The sequence below is a fragment of the Podarcis muralis genome, chromosome 6 (assembly GCF_964188315.1).
Source record: "Podarcis muralis chromosome 6, rPodMur119.hap1.1, whole genome shotgun sequence".
Taxonomy (NCBI): Eukaryota; Metazoa; Chordata; class Lepidosauria; order Squamata; family Lacertidae; genus Podarcis; species Podarcis muralis.
The window spans coordinates 930,570-947,649 of record NC_135660.1 but is presented as its reverse complement, the minus strand read 5'-3'; the positions used below and the strand labels follow the sequence as shown (position 1 = coordinate 947,649).

Genomic DNA, 17,080 nt, shown 5'->3' with positions numbered 1-17,080 from the left:
CTTGCGAACTGTTTCCAGGCTAGTGACCCAGGACCGGACTTCGACTACGTCAACGGTAACCTTCCCCCCGGGACCAGCACAGTAGGAGGGATGCACGCCACTTCAGTCATCCAGCTTGCTCAGAGGGGTGAAACGAAAGGAGGGGAGGAGGAGGCTTGGGGTGCTGAAGTTCTTATGTTGGGGGAGAAGCCGGAAGGGGCCACTCCCGGATTCTGCAAGTGACTGAGACGGACATGAACTTTGTGGATCTGCACTGTAAATAGTTTGCACAATAAAACTTGTAAAAGACAGGTCAGAGTCCTGCCTGGTTACTCACGAGCAACCAGCACCTGACACCTGACAATACTAAGAAGGGAGTTTTGGAAATTAATAGGAAACAGCAGGCGGATAAGAGGAAGAGCGTCTGTCTGGCATGCAGAAGGATCCAGGTTCAGTTCCTGATGGCATCTCCAGGTAGAGATGCCCCCCCCCCCCATTTCCCTAACTGTGCTGTAACCATTTGCATATGTCAATCACAATCGGAGGAAGGCTTCCTTTCTGCGTTCCCCGGGTCAAATGAAAAATGCACCGAATCTGCATGAATCTGCTTTTTTTGAGCGGTGTCTTTCAGACCTCTTGACATGGAGGAGGTTGAGAGACTATCCTGCCCCAGAAGCAGCTTGGGACATGGAACAGAAGAGCGTAAGAGAAGCCGGCAGGATCAGGCCAGCGGCCCATCCTGGCCAGCATCCTGTTCTCACAGTGGCTGACCTGATGGCCCAACGGGAGAACCACAAGCTGGATCCGGGCACAAGAGCAGCCCTCTCTTTGGGCAGTTTCCAGCCACTGGCATTTGGAAGCATCCCTAGCCCTCTCCTCCATGAATTGATCCAATCCTCTTTTAAAGTTATCCCAGCTGGTGGCCTCTCTCTGTGGAGGCACAGCAAAGCCCTCCTGGCTAGTAGCCTTCAACAGCCACGAATTTGCCTAATCCTCTTCTCTCTTCTCTTTGGCGATCCCTCGTAGCCGAGTAAGATTGTCTTCCATAAACACGGTTTTAACAATGGGTCCGTAAGTGACTGTGGAGGCCAATTCTGGATCCACACGTCCTTCCACAGTGGGGACATAGGTTTCCGGGCAGGAGTTGATCACGGTGAGGATTTGCCAAGCGTGCCTTACTCTTAGCACATTTCTCCCTTGCGTCCTGAGTTCGAGTGTCTTCAAAGCCCATGACACCTGTTATGTACTGAAGTTCTCAGCCTGGACCAGCAGGGGGATACTGTAGATAGTTTTCACTCAGGTCTACATATGCAAATAAGGAATTGAAAGTGACGTTCAGTGATTGGATAATTACAGAAAGTTGTTACTGTTGCGTTGTAGTTGAGCTCTATATAAGCAGGCTGGCTGAACCCTTCAGTTCAGTTCTGTTCTGGCCTGTGAATAAACAAGAGCTGTTTGAAGAATCACTGTGTCGTCTGATGTGTTCACCCACAACTTAACAACACCTTTGGTAAAGGCTGTTCTCCAACTGGAGCGCTCGCAGGCCAGTGTTTCCCAATTGTTGGTGTTTATGCTACATTTTTTTAGTTGGCCTTGAGACAGTCTTTAAACAAAAGAGTTCATAAGACACCCAGGCTGATGACCATCACTGCTTCCAGTGGGAGGGAGTTCCAGAGTTTCACTATGTGCAGCACGAAGGAGCACTGTATCTGTCTCCACCACCACAAAAAGTTGAGACGGGAACCACAGAAAAACTGCAAATCCAGGCTCAGTATCTGCTTATGACTTGGCAAGTGACTGAGTTTTTGAGAGGCAGAGGCAAATGCCAGCGTGAAGGCGATACTCTGCATGGCAGATACTCTTTCTGCCCCTCCTTCCCCACCTGCCACAATCCTGCCGCCCTCCAGCCGCAGCAGAGCAACACCCTGTCCTTAACTTGGCCTGCTCTCCGTCCGGCCACAAAGATGATTAAAACGACCAAAAGGAAACAGTTGCGTAATCTGCATCATTCCTTTGGCTCACAGCTTGTGGGCTAAGCACATGCCACAGATTGCTGAGTAATACCAAACCCAGAAAGAAACAACTACCCAAAAACCACAAACATTTTAAATCCAGTTTTTGCACGAAACTGTGCGGTCGATGGGTTGGCAGAACGGCTGCCTGCTGCAGTTGCAGGACTTGCGGGTTCACCAGAGACCCCGATGGCGTGTCTTCGAGGAAAACCAAGTGGGAGTTTAGCCCATGAAATGAGCCACGTCTGAAAACTGCAGCAGACACCGGGGGGGGGGTGTGGCCAAGGTTTTAAAGGCTGAGGGCCGTATTGACTTCTGGTCAATCCTCGGGGGGCCGGCATGCCAAGCAGGCATTACAAAGCACCTAGAGTTTATCTAAGCTCTTGGCACACCCTAAAATATGTCAGTCCCTGTTCACAATCTAACAGACATGACACAAGAGGAAAAAGGAATCAGGAGGGAAGAGGAAAACAGGCGCTGGGAGTACTTCTCCACACAGCACATAGATAAACACATGGGAGATCCTATATCTGACCCACCCACAATTCAGGACTCTGCGTGGCACAGTGAGGAGCTGTGGTGGCTTGCAGGTTTTTGTGACTGTCCTGGCATTTTCAGGGCATTTGGAAACAATGGTGTAACCTCTGGCCCATCTTGGCCTGCCAGGCTCTCGCCCAATGGGCCTGCGAGATTGTTTGGGGGCAAGCCATGCCCGCCTGCCCCACATGGTGCCATGCAGGTAAGGGCAGGGCTTGGAACTGCTTCTAGAGCACTGGCAAGGCTGTCTGAAGCACATGCGGCACCGGGGTGCAAAGATCCGCCTGGTGCCCCCCCCCCAGTTGCCCAGTCCCAGGCGTGTAGGAGGGCATAGCCGGCCAGTCGCCTCAGCGTCTCACTAGCTCGGTCGCCCCTGAACTCGCGCCACAGAGCCACCCGCAGCAGGAGAGACCACAGCGGCGCTCCGGCGGATGGACAGGCTCTTCCCTGGACTCAACTCTCAGGCCCCGGACTCTCAGCCTGGCACCCCTGAGAGCCCGGCGCCCGGGTGCCCCGCACCCCTAGTGCCTATGGGTAAGACGGCCCTGATCCCTGGGCAACTAGCTGGTCTTGGGGAGCTTCTGGGGCGCTGCACAAAGCAGGAACCCAGCGCTAAGCAGGAAACGGGGTCTCTGCCATTTTCTTCTGCCTGTGCCAAGTCAGCGGCTGAGCCCTGCTCACTCTCCCTGCCCCAAAGGGACACTGCAGGGCTGGCGTTTAAAGAAGCAGAATTTGTCCACCAGCATTTTGCAAGCAAAGCCTAGTGCAGGGGTCTGCAACCTTTAAGACAAAAAGAGCCACTTAGACCCATTTCCGAAGGGGGAAAAATGGGAGCCGCAAAACCGGGAAGGTGATGTCGGGATGGTGCGTGACTAACGCACACACCGCCCCCATGCGACGTCACAGCCAGTACAGCGCCCGCCACAGTGGGGAGTGTCGGGGTGCACAATGCGCCTCCTCCCCTCGCTAGTATCCGCCCCGGAGCCGCGGCAAAGGTGTAAAAGAGCCACATGCGGCTCCGGAGCCGCGGGTTGCAGACCCCTGGCCTAGCACTTCCCAATCTCTCCCCTCTCTCTGTAGTCATGAAGCCCCCGCATGGATAGAAAGCAGAGGCGGATGGAAACCAGGGAGGGTCTCTTGAACAGAGCTCCCACCACCACCATCAATCACCCACTTTTCCATTTTGGGGGGGCCAGGAGCAGACCTTTTTGCTCTCCATAGCCTTTTAAACTTTTGCTATCTAGCCTTTGTTCCTTTGACTCCGACCTTCTCCGTTGCTGTTCATCTTCTTTCCGCTTCCTTTTACGGTCTGTTTTTCGCTGTTGTTGGAAACGCGACTTTCCCCCCCAAATCGGTGGAACCAGCTCAACAGGAGCAGCAGCAGCAGCAGCGGGCGTCCCTGCGGTTGCCAGAGACGAGGATGTACGACTCACAGCATTACTTGATGTTACCGCTTTGGAGGAACAGCCGTCGGGGTGAGTCCTGCTGGTTCAGTCACTTGCAGTGACTCACTCCGGAGTCAGTTGGGGACGAAAGGGTTTGAGTGCCTCTTTGCAAGCTCAGCAGCCCTGAGGAGAATCGGACCTCCGCTCCTGCTCCTTCCATTTTTCAAAACAGACTTTGTTTCTAAGGGTGCTCTTAGCGTCAGGTCTAGCATAGTCCACGGAAACGCAAGGCTATGTGACCAGCCTCCTAGGAGAGGATGCAACCCAGAAGTTTGTACAGGAGAATTATAGAGTTGGTAGGGACCCTCAGGGGCCATCTAGTCCAACCCCCAGCAATGCAGGAAACATCCAAATAGAGCATCCATGACAGACAGCCATCCGTCTGATTTCAGTGCGGATTCCTGCCTGAAGGTAAATTTGCCCAGGACCGCAGCCATAATCCCTCTGGGCAATGAATGTTGAAAGATGTCTGGAGAAATTAACCCTTTGAAGGGACTGCTGCTGCTGCTGTGCAAGACAGGATACGGCCAGGACTGGGCAGCAGGCGCTGTCTTGGGAGCTGCCCATGGGAAGCAGAGCAGAGCTGCTGCTAAGTTAGAAACTTAGTATTCCCAGAAGGGTTTCCATTTGGTTCAGGAGTCTCCATGGGGAAAGGTTTAAGCTGAACGTGTTCCACATATTTAACATAATGTTGTGCGCCACCCCAATTTCTGAGCCGTGAGAGAATCATGGGCTTCAAGGCATTTTACCTGGGTTCAGTTTCCTTGGAACGAAAGACCCCGCAGTGTCTTTAGGATATCTGGTTTTATCCGCACGCAGATACAACCTGAGCATAGGAAGTAGTCCCGGCTTTGGGTCTCTGTCTCCTGCTCCCAGCTCTGCTCACTCGCAACTCTCTGGATCTTATTTCCTACCTAGCAGGCAGGTGAGGGGGGGGGGAGGCCCATCCCTTGGCCTGGAGGCCCCCTCCTTCAGTCCTGTCTCTTGCAACCTGGCTCATTCTTTGGGGGTGCTGATGGGGACAGCCAGGAGGTCAGCTAAGGCCACTGCCTTACAAAGAAATTGGCCTAATTCAGCCACTTCCTCTGAGAGTCCATCGCCTTCCTCCCCTGTCAAACGGCTCTTACTGTCAGAAGGTTCTTGTATAATCGAAATCTCCTTTCCTGTAACTTGAAGGCCTGGGTTCAAGTTCTACCCACCAGAGGAGAAGGGAACACTTATCAAGAAAAACAGCTGGCAAAAGACAGCTTTCCCCTTTCTGTTTCCAAGCTCCCATTGGCTCCCTGCTCTCTTCTGTTAGAGTGGCAGAGTTGGAAGGGATCCCCGAAGGTCATCCAGCCCAACCCACTGCAACGCACCCAACCCGCTTGCGCTTTTAGGGTCTGGGACTCACCATTTCAGCCTCTTCTCCCTCGTTGAGCAAAGCCTGGTGGTTCCCTCCATGTTTCCTCCCCATGGGAAGCTGCCTGCATTTGTCTCCTGAGGCCTCCAAGTATTCCCCGGACTCTCTCCAGGGTCACTGTCGCTGCTGCAAGCCTTGCCAGGACACCCGGGAGGGGTCACCCCTTATATGCCAAGGAAGCTTGCTAGGGACACACCTTCCTCCAGACAGACAGCTCCACCCCATGGCTCCAGGTAGGATCCACCTGGCCCTCCTCGCCCGTCCTGCTCTGGCATCCGCTGCCAGAAGATCCTTGGCCCGTTCAGAGAGAGCGCTGGAGGTGGGGAGACGGAGCCCGGCTGCATTCTTCTGCTGGGGACAGGCCAAAAAAAGGGAGTGCTTCGCCAGGAAAGATTATGGGATTTCTCTGAGCCGGGCAGCGTGTTTGTCAGAAGCAGAAAAGCAGGTCTTGATTGATCGCCGTCTCTCTCTCTGTACAAATGAACTTTGCCAAGTGCTGCCAAACTTTGGCAGGGCTCAGCGACCGAAGGAGAGACCCACCTCCTCAGCGGGGCGAAAGGAGACGGAAAAGGGAGCAGGAGAGGAAGAGAAGTTCATGCTCGCCTAACGGTCGAGCTCATGGGCATCCCATGAAGTCGAACGGTGTAAGATTCACTCCTTCGCACATGCAGAGTTAAACGGTGGAACTCCTTGCCACAAGAGGCAGGGCTGGTCACCAGCTTGGATGGATTTAAAAGAGGATGAGATGAATTCATGGAGGAGAGAGATGTCTGCGGCTCTGGATGGCTCTGCTCTGCCTCCACAGTCCGGACAGCGATGCTTCTGACTCCCATTACCTGGAATCCACAGGAGAGGAGAGTTGCTCTCGCACTCGGAGCCTGCTTGAGAACATAAGAAGAGCCCGCAGGATCAGGCCAAAGGAGCCGCGTTCCGTCTAGCATCCAGGTCTCAGACTGGCCAACCAGATGCCAGTTGTGGGAAACTCGCAAGCAGGATCTGAGCACAATAATACACTGGTTTCCTCTTTTGTCAAGTTTTCTTTACTTTCTTTATTACAGGAATCAGGTGGTGATTATACATGTATATAAACATGTATACATGTGTGTGTGTGTGTGTGTGTGAATGATGGATTTATACAAGCCAGACCATACTATATGCTGAAGGCATTTCCCTTCTGTGTGCCGTGCTTCATAATTTGCATAAATCAATAGGGACAAATGTCAGGTTCTGCACTTAGGCAGGAAGAACCAGAAGCACAAATATAGGATGGAGGACACTTGGCTTACTAGCAGGACATGTGAAAATGGTCTTGGGGTCTTGGCGGACCACAAGCTTCACATGAGTCAACAGGGTGATGCAGCAGCAAGAAAAACTACCGTATTTTTCGCTCCATAAGGCGCACTTTTTTCCTCTTAAAAAGTCAGGGGAAATGTCTGTGCGTCTTATGGAGCGAATGTGTGGTCGGTCGCTGGCTCCCTTTCTGGCCCCTAGCCCAGGCCTCCATTGTTGAATGTTCTGCATGTGACTGGCTGATTAGATTATCTGTCTGGAAACTGTAGAAACAGCTCCCTTTCCTTTCCTAAAGAAGCTGCAGAACGGTGAGTTGATCCCATAAAAACAGGATTTTTTCCAAAACAAAAAAAATTCCTTCCAGTAGCACCTTAAAGACCAACTAAGTTAGTTCTTGGTATGAGCTTTCGTGTGCATGCACACTTCTTCAGATACACAGAATATTTTGTTTGTTTGTTTGTTTTGTTTTGACTATGGCAGACCAACACGGCTACCTATCTGTAACAGGATTTTTTCCCTTTGCAAAGTAAGCTCAACAACTTTGAGCTGATCCTCAAAAAACGGGGTGTTTCCCCTTTGCAAAAGAAGCTGCACAACTGTGAGCTGATCCCCCCCAAAATGGGGCTTTCCCCCTCTAAAAACTAGGTGCGTCTTATGGTCAGTTGCATCTTATGGAGCAAAAAATACGGTAATGCTCTTCTAGGCTGCATCAACCGAAGTCTAGTGTCCAGATCAAGGGAAATCAGAGTCCCTCTCTCTTCTGCCTTGGTCAGACCACGCCTGGAATACTGTGTCCAAAGTATTCTGGGCACCACAATTTAAGAAGGATGTTGGCAAGCTGGAACATGTGCAGAGGAGGGCGACCAGGATGATCAAGGCTCAAGCTTCACATGAGTGCGCAGTGTGATGCAGCAGCAAGGAAAGCTAATGCTCTTCTAGGCTGCATCAACCGAAGTCTAGTGTCCGGCAAAAATGTATAAACAGGGTCGAACATATGCTGGAAATGTAAAGAAAAAGAAGGGACTTTTTATCATATGGGGTGGGAATGTAGAGAAGTTTAAAAAAATTGGGAAATGATATACAATGAATTGATTAAAAAAAATTTAAAATGACATTTGTAAAGAAACCTGAAGCATTTTTGTTAGGGATTGTAGGACCAGACCTGCCAAAAAAACAAAGCATCTATTTATGTACACTACAACAGTGGCAAGAGTCGTGTTAACACAAGGATGGAAGAATGAGGAAATCCCAGCAAAAGAACAATGGCAAGAAAAACGGATGAGCTATGCAGAGTTGGCAAAGTTGACATACAAACTGCGTCATAAGGACAACCGTGACTTCAAGGAAGAATGGGACCTTTTTACAAATTATCCAAAAAGACAACAAAATGACTTGGACTCCTTGACAGGTTTTGAATAAACATCCACAAAGTTATCAATTGAATATATGATAGCTAAGGCAATGATATGTACAATTTTATAATATGCAGTGGATAATATGTGCGAAGAAACCAGGGAGGGGAGCCGAAGGAAGTCCTTGGGGGGGGGAGGGGGAAATGTAATTGATTGATAATTTGTTTGCTAAAATTGTTCAATAAAAATATAATTTTTTTCAAAAAAACCTAAAGTCTAGTGTCTGGATCAACAGAAGTCATAGTGTCCCACCATAATAATAATAATTTAAACAACAACAAGCTTATTAATAACAACAGCAATAATAATAATAATATTATAATAATAATATACTGTATACTATTATATAATAACAATATATTAAAATATTATATATTATATTATATATTAATAATGTTATACATATTAATATATATTAATATATATATTTTAATATAATAATATATATAGATTATATTATCATTAAATAAATTACTATTATTATATTATATTGATTTATTGTGAAGATGATGGTTTATGAAAGTATTAGTATGATGATTTCCCCCTCTCTTCTGCCCGTTTCCTCCTCGCTCGGGAGGGCAGGACTCGAACTCGTGGCTCGCAAGGAGGAGGATCCCGCCTATCTCTGCCAGGGGAGGAGCATCCAGCACCACGTGATCCTTCCAGCCCCTCCCCTTACCCCGCCCTCCCCTTACCCCTCCCCGCCTCGCCCCGCCCCTGCCCCTTCCCTTCCGCGGCGTCGCCTCTCTACGCTTCGCGAGTCTATGTCCCGCGGCGTGAGGGGGCGGGGTCTCCATGGCGGCGCGGTGTCTCCTTCAAAGCGCTCCGCCCGCCCCTTCCGCTTCCGGGCGGCGTCGGCGTCGGCGTGTTTTGGGCGGCGCACTGGGCGAGGGAGCCCCTTGGCGGGCCGAGAGGGAGGGAGAGACGCCGGGATGTGGAGGAGCAGCGCCCGCGCCGCCTGGTGAGACGGAAGGGGGGAAGGAAGGAAGGGGGGGCGGCCCCCCTGGCAGGGCCGGTGGGGGGAGAGGGAGCCAGAGGCCTCAGGCCTAACCTCTCCCCCCCCCCTCGCCCGGGCGGCGACCTTGGGGGCCCCGACCCCGGCCTGGAGGGGGGGTGGAATGGCTCCCCGCGCCCCCCCCTGGGCCTCCCCCTGAGGAGCTGCATGCCCCCCCCGGGCCTCCCGCAGCCTGTGGAGGGGAGCTTTCCACATTGGAGGAATATTAATATTAAAATAGAATATTTTTATGCAAGCCACCCAGAGTTGCTGGGGAAACCCTGCCAGGTGGGCGGGGTAGAAATAATAAATTACAATTTAGGATGATGATGGAGAATCATGGACAAGAATAAGGACTTTATCATTTATACCCCGCCCCTCGGGCCGCATGCACTTCCTATATCAGGCATAGGCAAACTCCGGCCCTCCAGATGTTTGGGACCATAGCTGTCAACTTACAGATTTGAAAATAAGGGACCAGCAGCCAAAATAAGGGGTTTTGGCTTAGTTTATACAGGAATCCGCCACTGATGGAGCCGTGCTGCTTTGGCTGCCACTGACTGTTTTGCAGGAGGTTGGACTAGATGATCCTAAGGGTCTACAACTCCCACCAAAGAAGAGGGGGAGACAAAACTGATGAACGACGTCCAGATGGCAAAGCTTGCAGGCAGAAGTAGAAACCAGGAAGAGGACCTCTTTAATAAAAAATGGGGAAAGGTTATAATTTAGTTGAAAAGCTATTGTCAAGAGTTACATACATTGGTAGGATTGACAGAAAACTTGTAGTAAAAATTGGAACAATGGATGGACAAATGATTTATAAAAATAGAGTTAGGAAAGGGATGCAGAGGGGGAAATCACTACATTAAGATGCTGCACTGGTTGGAGGGGATGCTAAGCAGCATGTCGGGGCTTCCGTCTTCCTGGCGTGCTCTCTCGAGGCGGAGGACCCCGAACTGCTGCTTCCCTCCCGAGTCGGGAAATTTAAGGGATATCATCAATAAGGGACAGCAACGGGACACGGTGCTGGGATAAGGAAGTTTCCCGCCAAATAAGGGACGGTTGACAGCTATGTTTGGGACTACAATTCCCATCATCCCTGACCACTGGACCTGTAAGCGAGGGATGATGGGAACTGTAGTCCCAAACATCCAGAGGGCCAGAGTTTGCCTATGCCTGTCCTCTATGAAGGCAGGGTGTTTTTTGCTGCTGTTCTTATGTTATGCATTTTGTGCTTTGATGGTGGAAACCTCCCTGTGGTCTTTGGACGAAGGGCAGCATATAAATTTAAGGAACAACCATGATAGAGCCATAGAATTGAGGAGTTGGAAGGGGCCCCCGGGGGTTCCTCCCAGCCACAACAGCGGATGCGTTCCGTCTATATAATAATAATTTATTACAGTGGTGCCCCGCAAGACGAATGCCTCGCAAGACGGAAAACCCGCTAGACGAAAGGATTTTCCGTTTTTGAGTTGCTTCGCAAGACGAATTTCTCTATGGGCTTGCTTCGCAAGACGAAAATGTCTTGCAAGTCTTGCCATTTCCCCCCCGCTTTCCCCCCCTTTTTCTAAGCCGCTAAGCCGGTAATAGCCTTTTAGCAGCTCAGCCGCTAAGCCTTTAATAGCCGCTAAACCGCTAATAGCGCTAATCCGCTTAGCCGCTAATGGGGTTGCTTCGCAAGATGAAAAAACCGCTAGACGAAGAGAATCGCGGAACGGATTCTTTTCGTCTTGCGAGGCACCACTGTATTCCCAGCATTGGAGTGCCTGCTTTCCTCGCACCTCTGCAGCAAGGAAGCAGCTGGTCCCAAGTTGCAGTGACATTTCCAATGCATGATTGAAAGGAACTTTCTGTGTTTCCGTGGCCATTGAATTGGGAGTTTTATAAAGACTTTAATCTCGCTGTGATGTTCCTGTAACAGCAAAAGCACATGGCTGTGTTTTCCTCATGTCCGGCCAGCTAGGGAGTCAGCAGCTGGTGGTTCAGGGACAGCTAGGGGGGTGCTCAGAAGAATGGGATGCTGATGTGCAGGGAAGATTAGAATCTTGATTAAGGCTGGAACAGCATTGCACGTGCAAATAAGTTCTTTGTCTTCTCCTTCAGCGTTGTCTGTCAACACCTAGCAAATGGGACCTATGGAGTCAGAGGGAAGTCGCCGCTGCAGAAACTGCATCTCGTTTCCCGGAGTATTCATCATTCCCGCCACCCTCTTTCCAGATTTCAAAGGCTGCCATTACGGATCTCAACACAACCATTCTCTGCTCTTAATCACCTTCCCTTGCGCAGCAGCAAACTCCTCCTTGTAAAGCATGGATCCCAGCCCCACAGGACCTTTTGGCTAGCCAGAGTGGCTTCCAGGCTTCTAAAGCTTCGCTATCTCGTCTTAGGATCTGCTGTGGGAGGTGGCTACACAGCCAAAAAGGTACTTAGCTCTGGAATAGTGACTGGTCTGTGCCATCCGTACGGTGTGTTGGCACAGTGACTCTAGACTCATTGTTTGAAGAACTAAAGGTTTGGGGATGGACAGTACACAGTTGTTGATCTAAGGCAGTGTTTCCCAACCTTGGGCCTCCAGCTGTTTTTGGACTACAACTCCCATCATCCCTAGCTAGCAAGACCAGTGGTCAGGGATGATGGGAATTGTAGTTCAAAAACAGCTGGAGGCCCAAGGTTGGGAAACACTGATCTAAGGCAAGGAAGTTGTTTCATAGAAAGTAAGATCAGCTACCTTAGTGACAGACTCTGGCAGGATTTTTTAAAAGTGCCTTCAGGCAGTGCCTTTTTCACGGGTGCAGTTGAGCAGTTCAGCTCAGTTGCTGACAGCCGTGCAAGAACCCTTGGACTGTCAAGGGAAGTTGCCTGTGGTTGAGTAACAGTGGAACCCTTGGCCAGGTTGGAACCCCAAGATTGGCCCTGATCTAGGAAGTGGGTTGTCATCTTGCAAACAAAGTCTTATGCAAATGGTGCAAAAGGACAATGAAAGAGTTACCAAATTCCTAGCTGACATTCCTTCAGATCCAGGAGTGGAATAGGGTTGCTTTTCAGTGTGGGAAAGCCCCAGTCTTTCCTCCAACCCTCATCAAATTTATGCCAGCCCCTTTCTTTTCCTGGGGGCTCTCCTTGCTCTAGGCCTCTAGATCAGTGTTTCCCAAACTTGGGTTGCCAGCTGTTTTTGGGACTACAGTGGTGCCTCGCAAGACGAAAAGAATCCGTTCCGCGATTCTCTTCATCTAGCGGTTTTTTCGTCTTGCGAAGCAACCCCATTAGCGGCTAAGCGGATTAGCGCTATTAGCGGCTTAGCGACTATTAAAGGCTTAGCGGCTGAGCTGCTAAAAGGCTATTAGCGGCTTAGAAAAAGGGGGGGAGCGGGGGGAAAATGGCGAGACTCGCAAGACGTTTTCGTCTTGCGAAGCAAGCCCATAGGGAAATTCGTCTTGCGAAGCGCATCGCAAACGGAAAACCCTTTCGTCTAGCCGGTTTTCCGTCTTGCGAGGCATTCGTCTTGCGGGGCACCACTGTACAACTCCCATCATCTCTAGCTAGCAGGAGCAGTGGTCAGGGATGTTGGGAATTGTAGTTCAGAAACAGCTGGAGACCTAAGTTTACCCTTTCTTCCCTTTCCTGCATGTGAAGCATCGGTAGAAGTGGAGAAATCTTCTGGAGTGTTGCTGCTACTTTCTGAATGGGGAAGCCCCCTTGCCTCCTGCTCCAAGCTGTAGTGGCATCTCCTAATTTGAGGTGTGCTGCAAGGAGCAACTTGGTTTTGATGGTGGTGGAATCATGAGAGATGTGCAGAGGTTGAAGTTGGGAAGGAGGAAGTTTTATATTCTCTCTCCCAATTATACTCCCTGAAACAGGCAAAGCTCAGGATTAAAGCCGCTGGATAAGCCGATGATGGTTCTTATCACCAGGTGGTTATTGTGGCTGATGAGATGATTTGCAAATTACAGGAGGGCAAAGATCTTTCGTGGGCTATGAGCTGTCCTATTCCACTTGTGTGTCTGCCTCACTGTGCCGCCAGGGCTCTTTCACCTATGAATTCTAGCTGCCTGTATTATGTTTCTTCTGCAACACAGCTCATAGTTACTCACAGCGGTACCAAAGCACTGGAAATCTAGCATTTCTGTCAGCAAAACAATGTGGTTGTATTATGCACATTAACTTATCAGTAAAGCAAACACACTCCAATCTACAATTATTATGCAGTTCAAACACACAGTAATTTGCAAAGTAGTTTATTGGGGAGAGCTGCTGAGCAGACAGAACCCCTCTGGGAAGGCGATTCCTCACCAGGGGCAAAAAGGTACAGCTTGGTTTGACTGGTTTTCTTCTCAGCAGCACAAGGAGCAGATGGATGTCTGCCCAAAGGCTGGCAACCTCTAGGCAGCTAGAGGTGCTATATTTTCAACTGCTGCTATAGTTTCAACCGCGAGAAAGGCAGGGCCAGCCAGGTGGTCTTACTCAGCCTTGGGTGAGGAGGAGGAGAAGCACTGATCATATGGAGCTCAGTGATAAGCCAGTCAGCGAAACAGAGGTGGACCCTGCAAGGTCAGCGCCCATCTGGGGCTCTTTGTTGGCCCTTGTCCTGATCAAAGGCATCTCCTGCCCGTTTTGCATGTGAAGTTCCCAGACTCAAAAGGCAACTTGAAAAAGGACATGGTGCTGATGAATTACTTTTAAAAACATAAATGCAACCCATTGATTTGGATACATTGAACTTGAAATTTTGAAATTGAACTACTTTATTGCCACTTGTACAACTTGTATACAGTGAGATTACAGGAGCACCCCCACTCAGCTCTCTTAGTCTTAATTCCCCTCGTTTACTGACGCACACCCACCAAACCCAAAAGTCAGTTGCCCTGTTGCTATCTTTTCATTCAGCAGCCTAACAGCCCACGGACAGAAGCTGTTCTTTACCCTGTTGGTGCGACTAGTCATGCTTCTGTATCTTCTGCCTGAGGGCAGAAAAGAGAGGACACTTTCTATTGCAGACCGGTAGAAGGAGATCATCAAATGTTGATTGACGTCCTTCTTTCACAATACTCTGAGGAGATGGAGTCTCTGTTGGGCTTTCTTAACCACCTGGGTTGTATTGACATATGACAATATGTCATATGACAAGACAGGGTATTCTGACTAAACATTAGGAAGAAATTTCTGTTTGAGAGTGGAATGGACACTCTCGGAAGGTGGTGGGTTCACCTGCCTTGGAGGTTTTCAAGCAGAGGTTGGGTGGCCATCTGTCAGGGATGCTTCAGTTGAGATTCCTGCATTGCAGGGGTTGGACTAGATGACTGCAAGGGTCCCATTCCAATTCTGTTACTCAGTCAGAAGGTTGGAGGAAGGAATAGTCTTGTACACTGCAGACTTCCAGTTTTGTTCTAGTCATCATAGTAGCTAATGCAAAAGTTTGCTGATGTCTTTCTCACTTCTCATTTAGACATATGACCAATGGAAGGAGATGGTGCCTGATCTCACTGAATACAAGTGGATTATTCCTGACTTCATATGGGAACTTGATGAATACGTTGACTTTGGTTGGTGCCAGATTTTCATTTTTCCTCTAATGCCAAGTTGTTGCGGAACTTTGATAATCATTTATACAGAGGGACAGGCATCGTTCCTTTCTTCTGGGGATTAAAAAAAAATACCTTTCAGAAATCCAAACGTTATTATTGCATAATATTCCCTGATATTATTTATTTTACTCTCTCCAAATCTCTGTGTGGCTCATACTAAAGGATATACTCCAGCAGTAAAACAATGAAATCCCATCCAATTAAAAAAAATGTTTTTGTGTACCACTTTGAGGGGGTTTTTAACAGTCAAGCAGTGTACTGTTAAATAGTACAAAAGCACACATGGCTTTTCAAGTGTGCAGCTGGGGGGGGGGGAGGCCATAACAAATGCAGATTGAGATGCCAGATAACCGTTTGGTTTGGAGCCTTGGCCTGGCATGGGAGGTGGGCTCCTTCTTGCTGTTCTGGGAGTAGCACCGTTGTCTTAAGGCAAATCTTTAAAAATGTAGTATAAACACCAACAATTGGGAAACACTTGCCTGTGAGTGCTCTAGTTGGAGAACAGCCTTTACCAAAGGTGTCATGGGCTTTGAAAATGCTTGAACTCAGGATGAAAGGAAGAAACGTGCTAAGAGGAAGGAACACTTGGCAAACCCTCACTGTGACCAACTCCCGCCTTGAAACCAATGTCCCCACTGTGGAAGGACGTGTGGATCCAGAATTGGCCTCCACAGTCACTTACGGACTCATTGTTAAAACGGTGTTTATGGAAGACTATCTTACTCGGCTACAAGGGATCGCAGAAGAAGAAGAAGAAGAAGAAGAAGAAGAAGAAGAAGAAGAAGAAGAAGAAGAAGACGACACTGCTATAAACACTTCCTAGGCTCTGGTATCAGAGTCATGGAGTCAGCCTTTGCAGCAGAGCTGGACCTGCCTTAACTGTAGCACAGAACTGGTTCCCTTAAAATGTTTGCAGTTATGGCCCAGGAGAATTTATACTTCCCAGCCTGAGAGACTTCCTCCTCCTCTTCCTGATGGCTCGTTGCTTTCAGCCAGCTTCCTGCTGGTCTCCCCAGCATCTTGCCGCCCTCCTGCTCTGAAGCAGTTTGCCAGGAAACCAGAGTTTCCCCAGAAGTTAACACCTCGCTCCCGGGGTTTTGGGGTTTCAGCCTACTGTGTCACTGATAGGCATGTTTTCTGTTTTGCACGAGAAGTATAAGGAGCTGGAATTTCTGATTCACTGCCATCTGCTTAGAAACAAGGCCATCCTTGCTGGCGCAGGGGCCAGGCTAAGTCTGTAACTCCTTCAGGAACAAGATAATTCTTCCAGCTCTGTTGGCATGGTTCTTATATTTGGGTCCCAGGAGGTCTGGGTTCAATGGTGTGGCACCTCTGAAGCCAACACTATCTCTCAGCTGCAGTTTCCCATTCATAAAATGAGTTGCACAGGATATGTTAAAAATAGTAAGCTGCTTGCTTCTGAATTGTTATATCTCAAAGCTGACTGGGCCCCATTAAATGTTGATAGGATTCTGACTTCTGTATGTGTTCAGAGGACTTCCTGTGTATCGGGAAGGTATGGTGTATCATTTATGAAACACATTTAGAAATCTTCTGCAGTAGAGCTTGCCAAAGTATATCAATAGCCATTAAGAAATTCTGAACATAACTGTCCAGGTTAAAGCTAGTAATAATTTAATAATAAGAATAAGAGTACAGTGGTGCCCCGCAAGACGAAAAACTCGCTAGACGAAAGGGTTTTCCATTTTTTGAGTCGTTCCGCAAGACGAATTTCCCTATGGGCTTGCTTCACAAGACGAAACGTCTTGCGAGTTCTTGCGAGTTTGTTTCCTTTTTCTTTAAGCCGCTAAGCCGTTAATAGCCGCTAAGCCGCTAATACCCGCTAAGCCGATAATAGCCGTGCTTCGCAAGACGAAAAAACCGCAAGACGAAGAGATTCGCGGAATGGATTAATTTCGTCTTGCGATGCACCACTGTAATAATAATAATTTCTATTTATACCCTGCCCATCTGGCCGGGTTTCCCCAGCCACTCACCAGCTAGGGAGATGACCGGCTGTTCTTTTTACCTAAAACAACCCCAAGGGGGCTAACTTTCCCTTTACTTTTCCTAGAAAAACTTACAAAAGCTCTTCCTGATTCAGAAGACCTTGCTAAGCTGCTGCCTGATTTCGACAAGATTGGAGAGAGCCTCAGATCACTGTCGGGTTTCCTCACACCTGGTAAGGGAATTTTTCAGCTGGTTGAGTTATACAAACCTGCCCTTTCTGGTGACTTAAACAGTGTTGGACCGAATGTATGCTTCGCAGTGCCCAGTTCCTCCCCCCCCCCCCCCGGGCAGTTTATGCAGACGTGAGCATCTGAACATATTGCCATGCATGGGCAAAGGGCTCCTCTGGTTTAGTGGTGGCTGCTGGACATTTTCAGGGGCCTGCAGTCCTCCCTCCTTCCTCCCAGATTATCCCAT

The 17,080-nt window shown here is 49.1% G+C and overlaps 2 protein-coding genes across 6 annotated transcripts in view; one reads left to right on the top strand and one right to left on the bottom strand.

Moving 5' to 3' along the window:
* LOC114598118 (putative cation-transporting ATPase 13A4) overlaps positions 1–5,923 on the bottom strand; it is a 59,140-nt gene extending 53,217 nt beyond the window's left edge. The window contains exon 1 of the mRNA XM_028731814.2: positions 5,367–5,923. Coding sequence (XP_028587647.2) covers positions 5,367–5,429 — 63 coding nt within the window. The 5' untranslated portion in view covers positions 5,430–5,923. The remainder of the gene's footprint in view (positions 1–5,366) is intronic.
* A 2,986-nt stretch (positions 5,924–8,909) lies between these two features.
* The window catches only part of OPA1 (OPA1 mitochondrial dynamin like GTPase), a 55,957-nt gene continuing 47,786 nt past the window's right edge, over positions 8,910–17,080 (top strand). For all 5 annotated transcript variants that reach the window (XM_077929590.1, XM_077929588.1, XM_077929589.1 and 2 more), the window contains exons 1-4: positions 8,910–9,038; positions 11,175–11,493; positions 14,515–14,611; positions 16,728–16,835. In XM_077929590.1, coding sequence (XP_077785716.1) covers positions 9,010–9,038; positions 11,175–11,493; positions 14,515–14,611; positions 16,728–16,835 — 553 coding nt within the window. In that variant the 5' untranslated portion in view covers positions 8,910–9,009. The remainder of the gene's footprint in view (positions 9,039–11,174; positions 11,494–14,514; positions 14,612–16,727; positions 16,836–17,080) is intronic.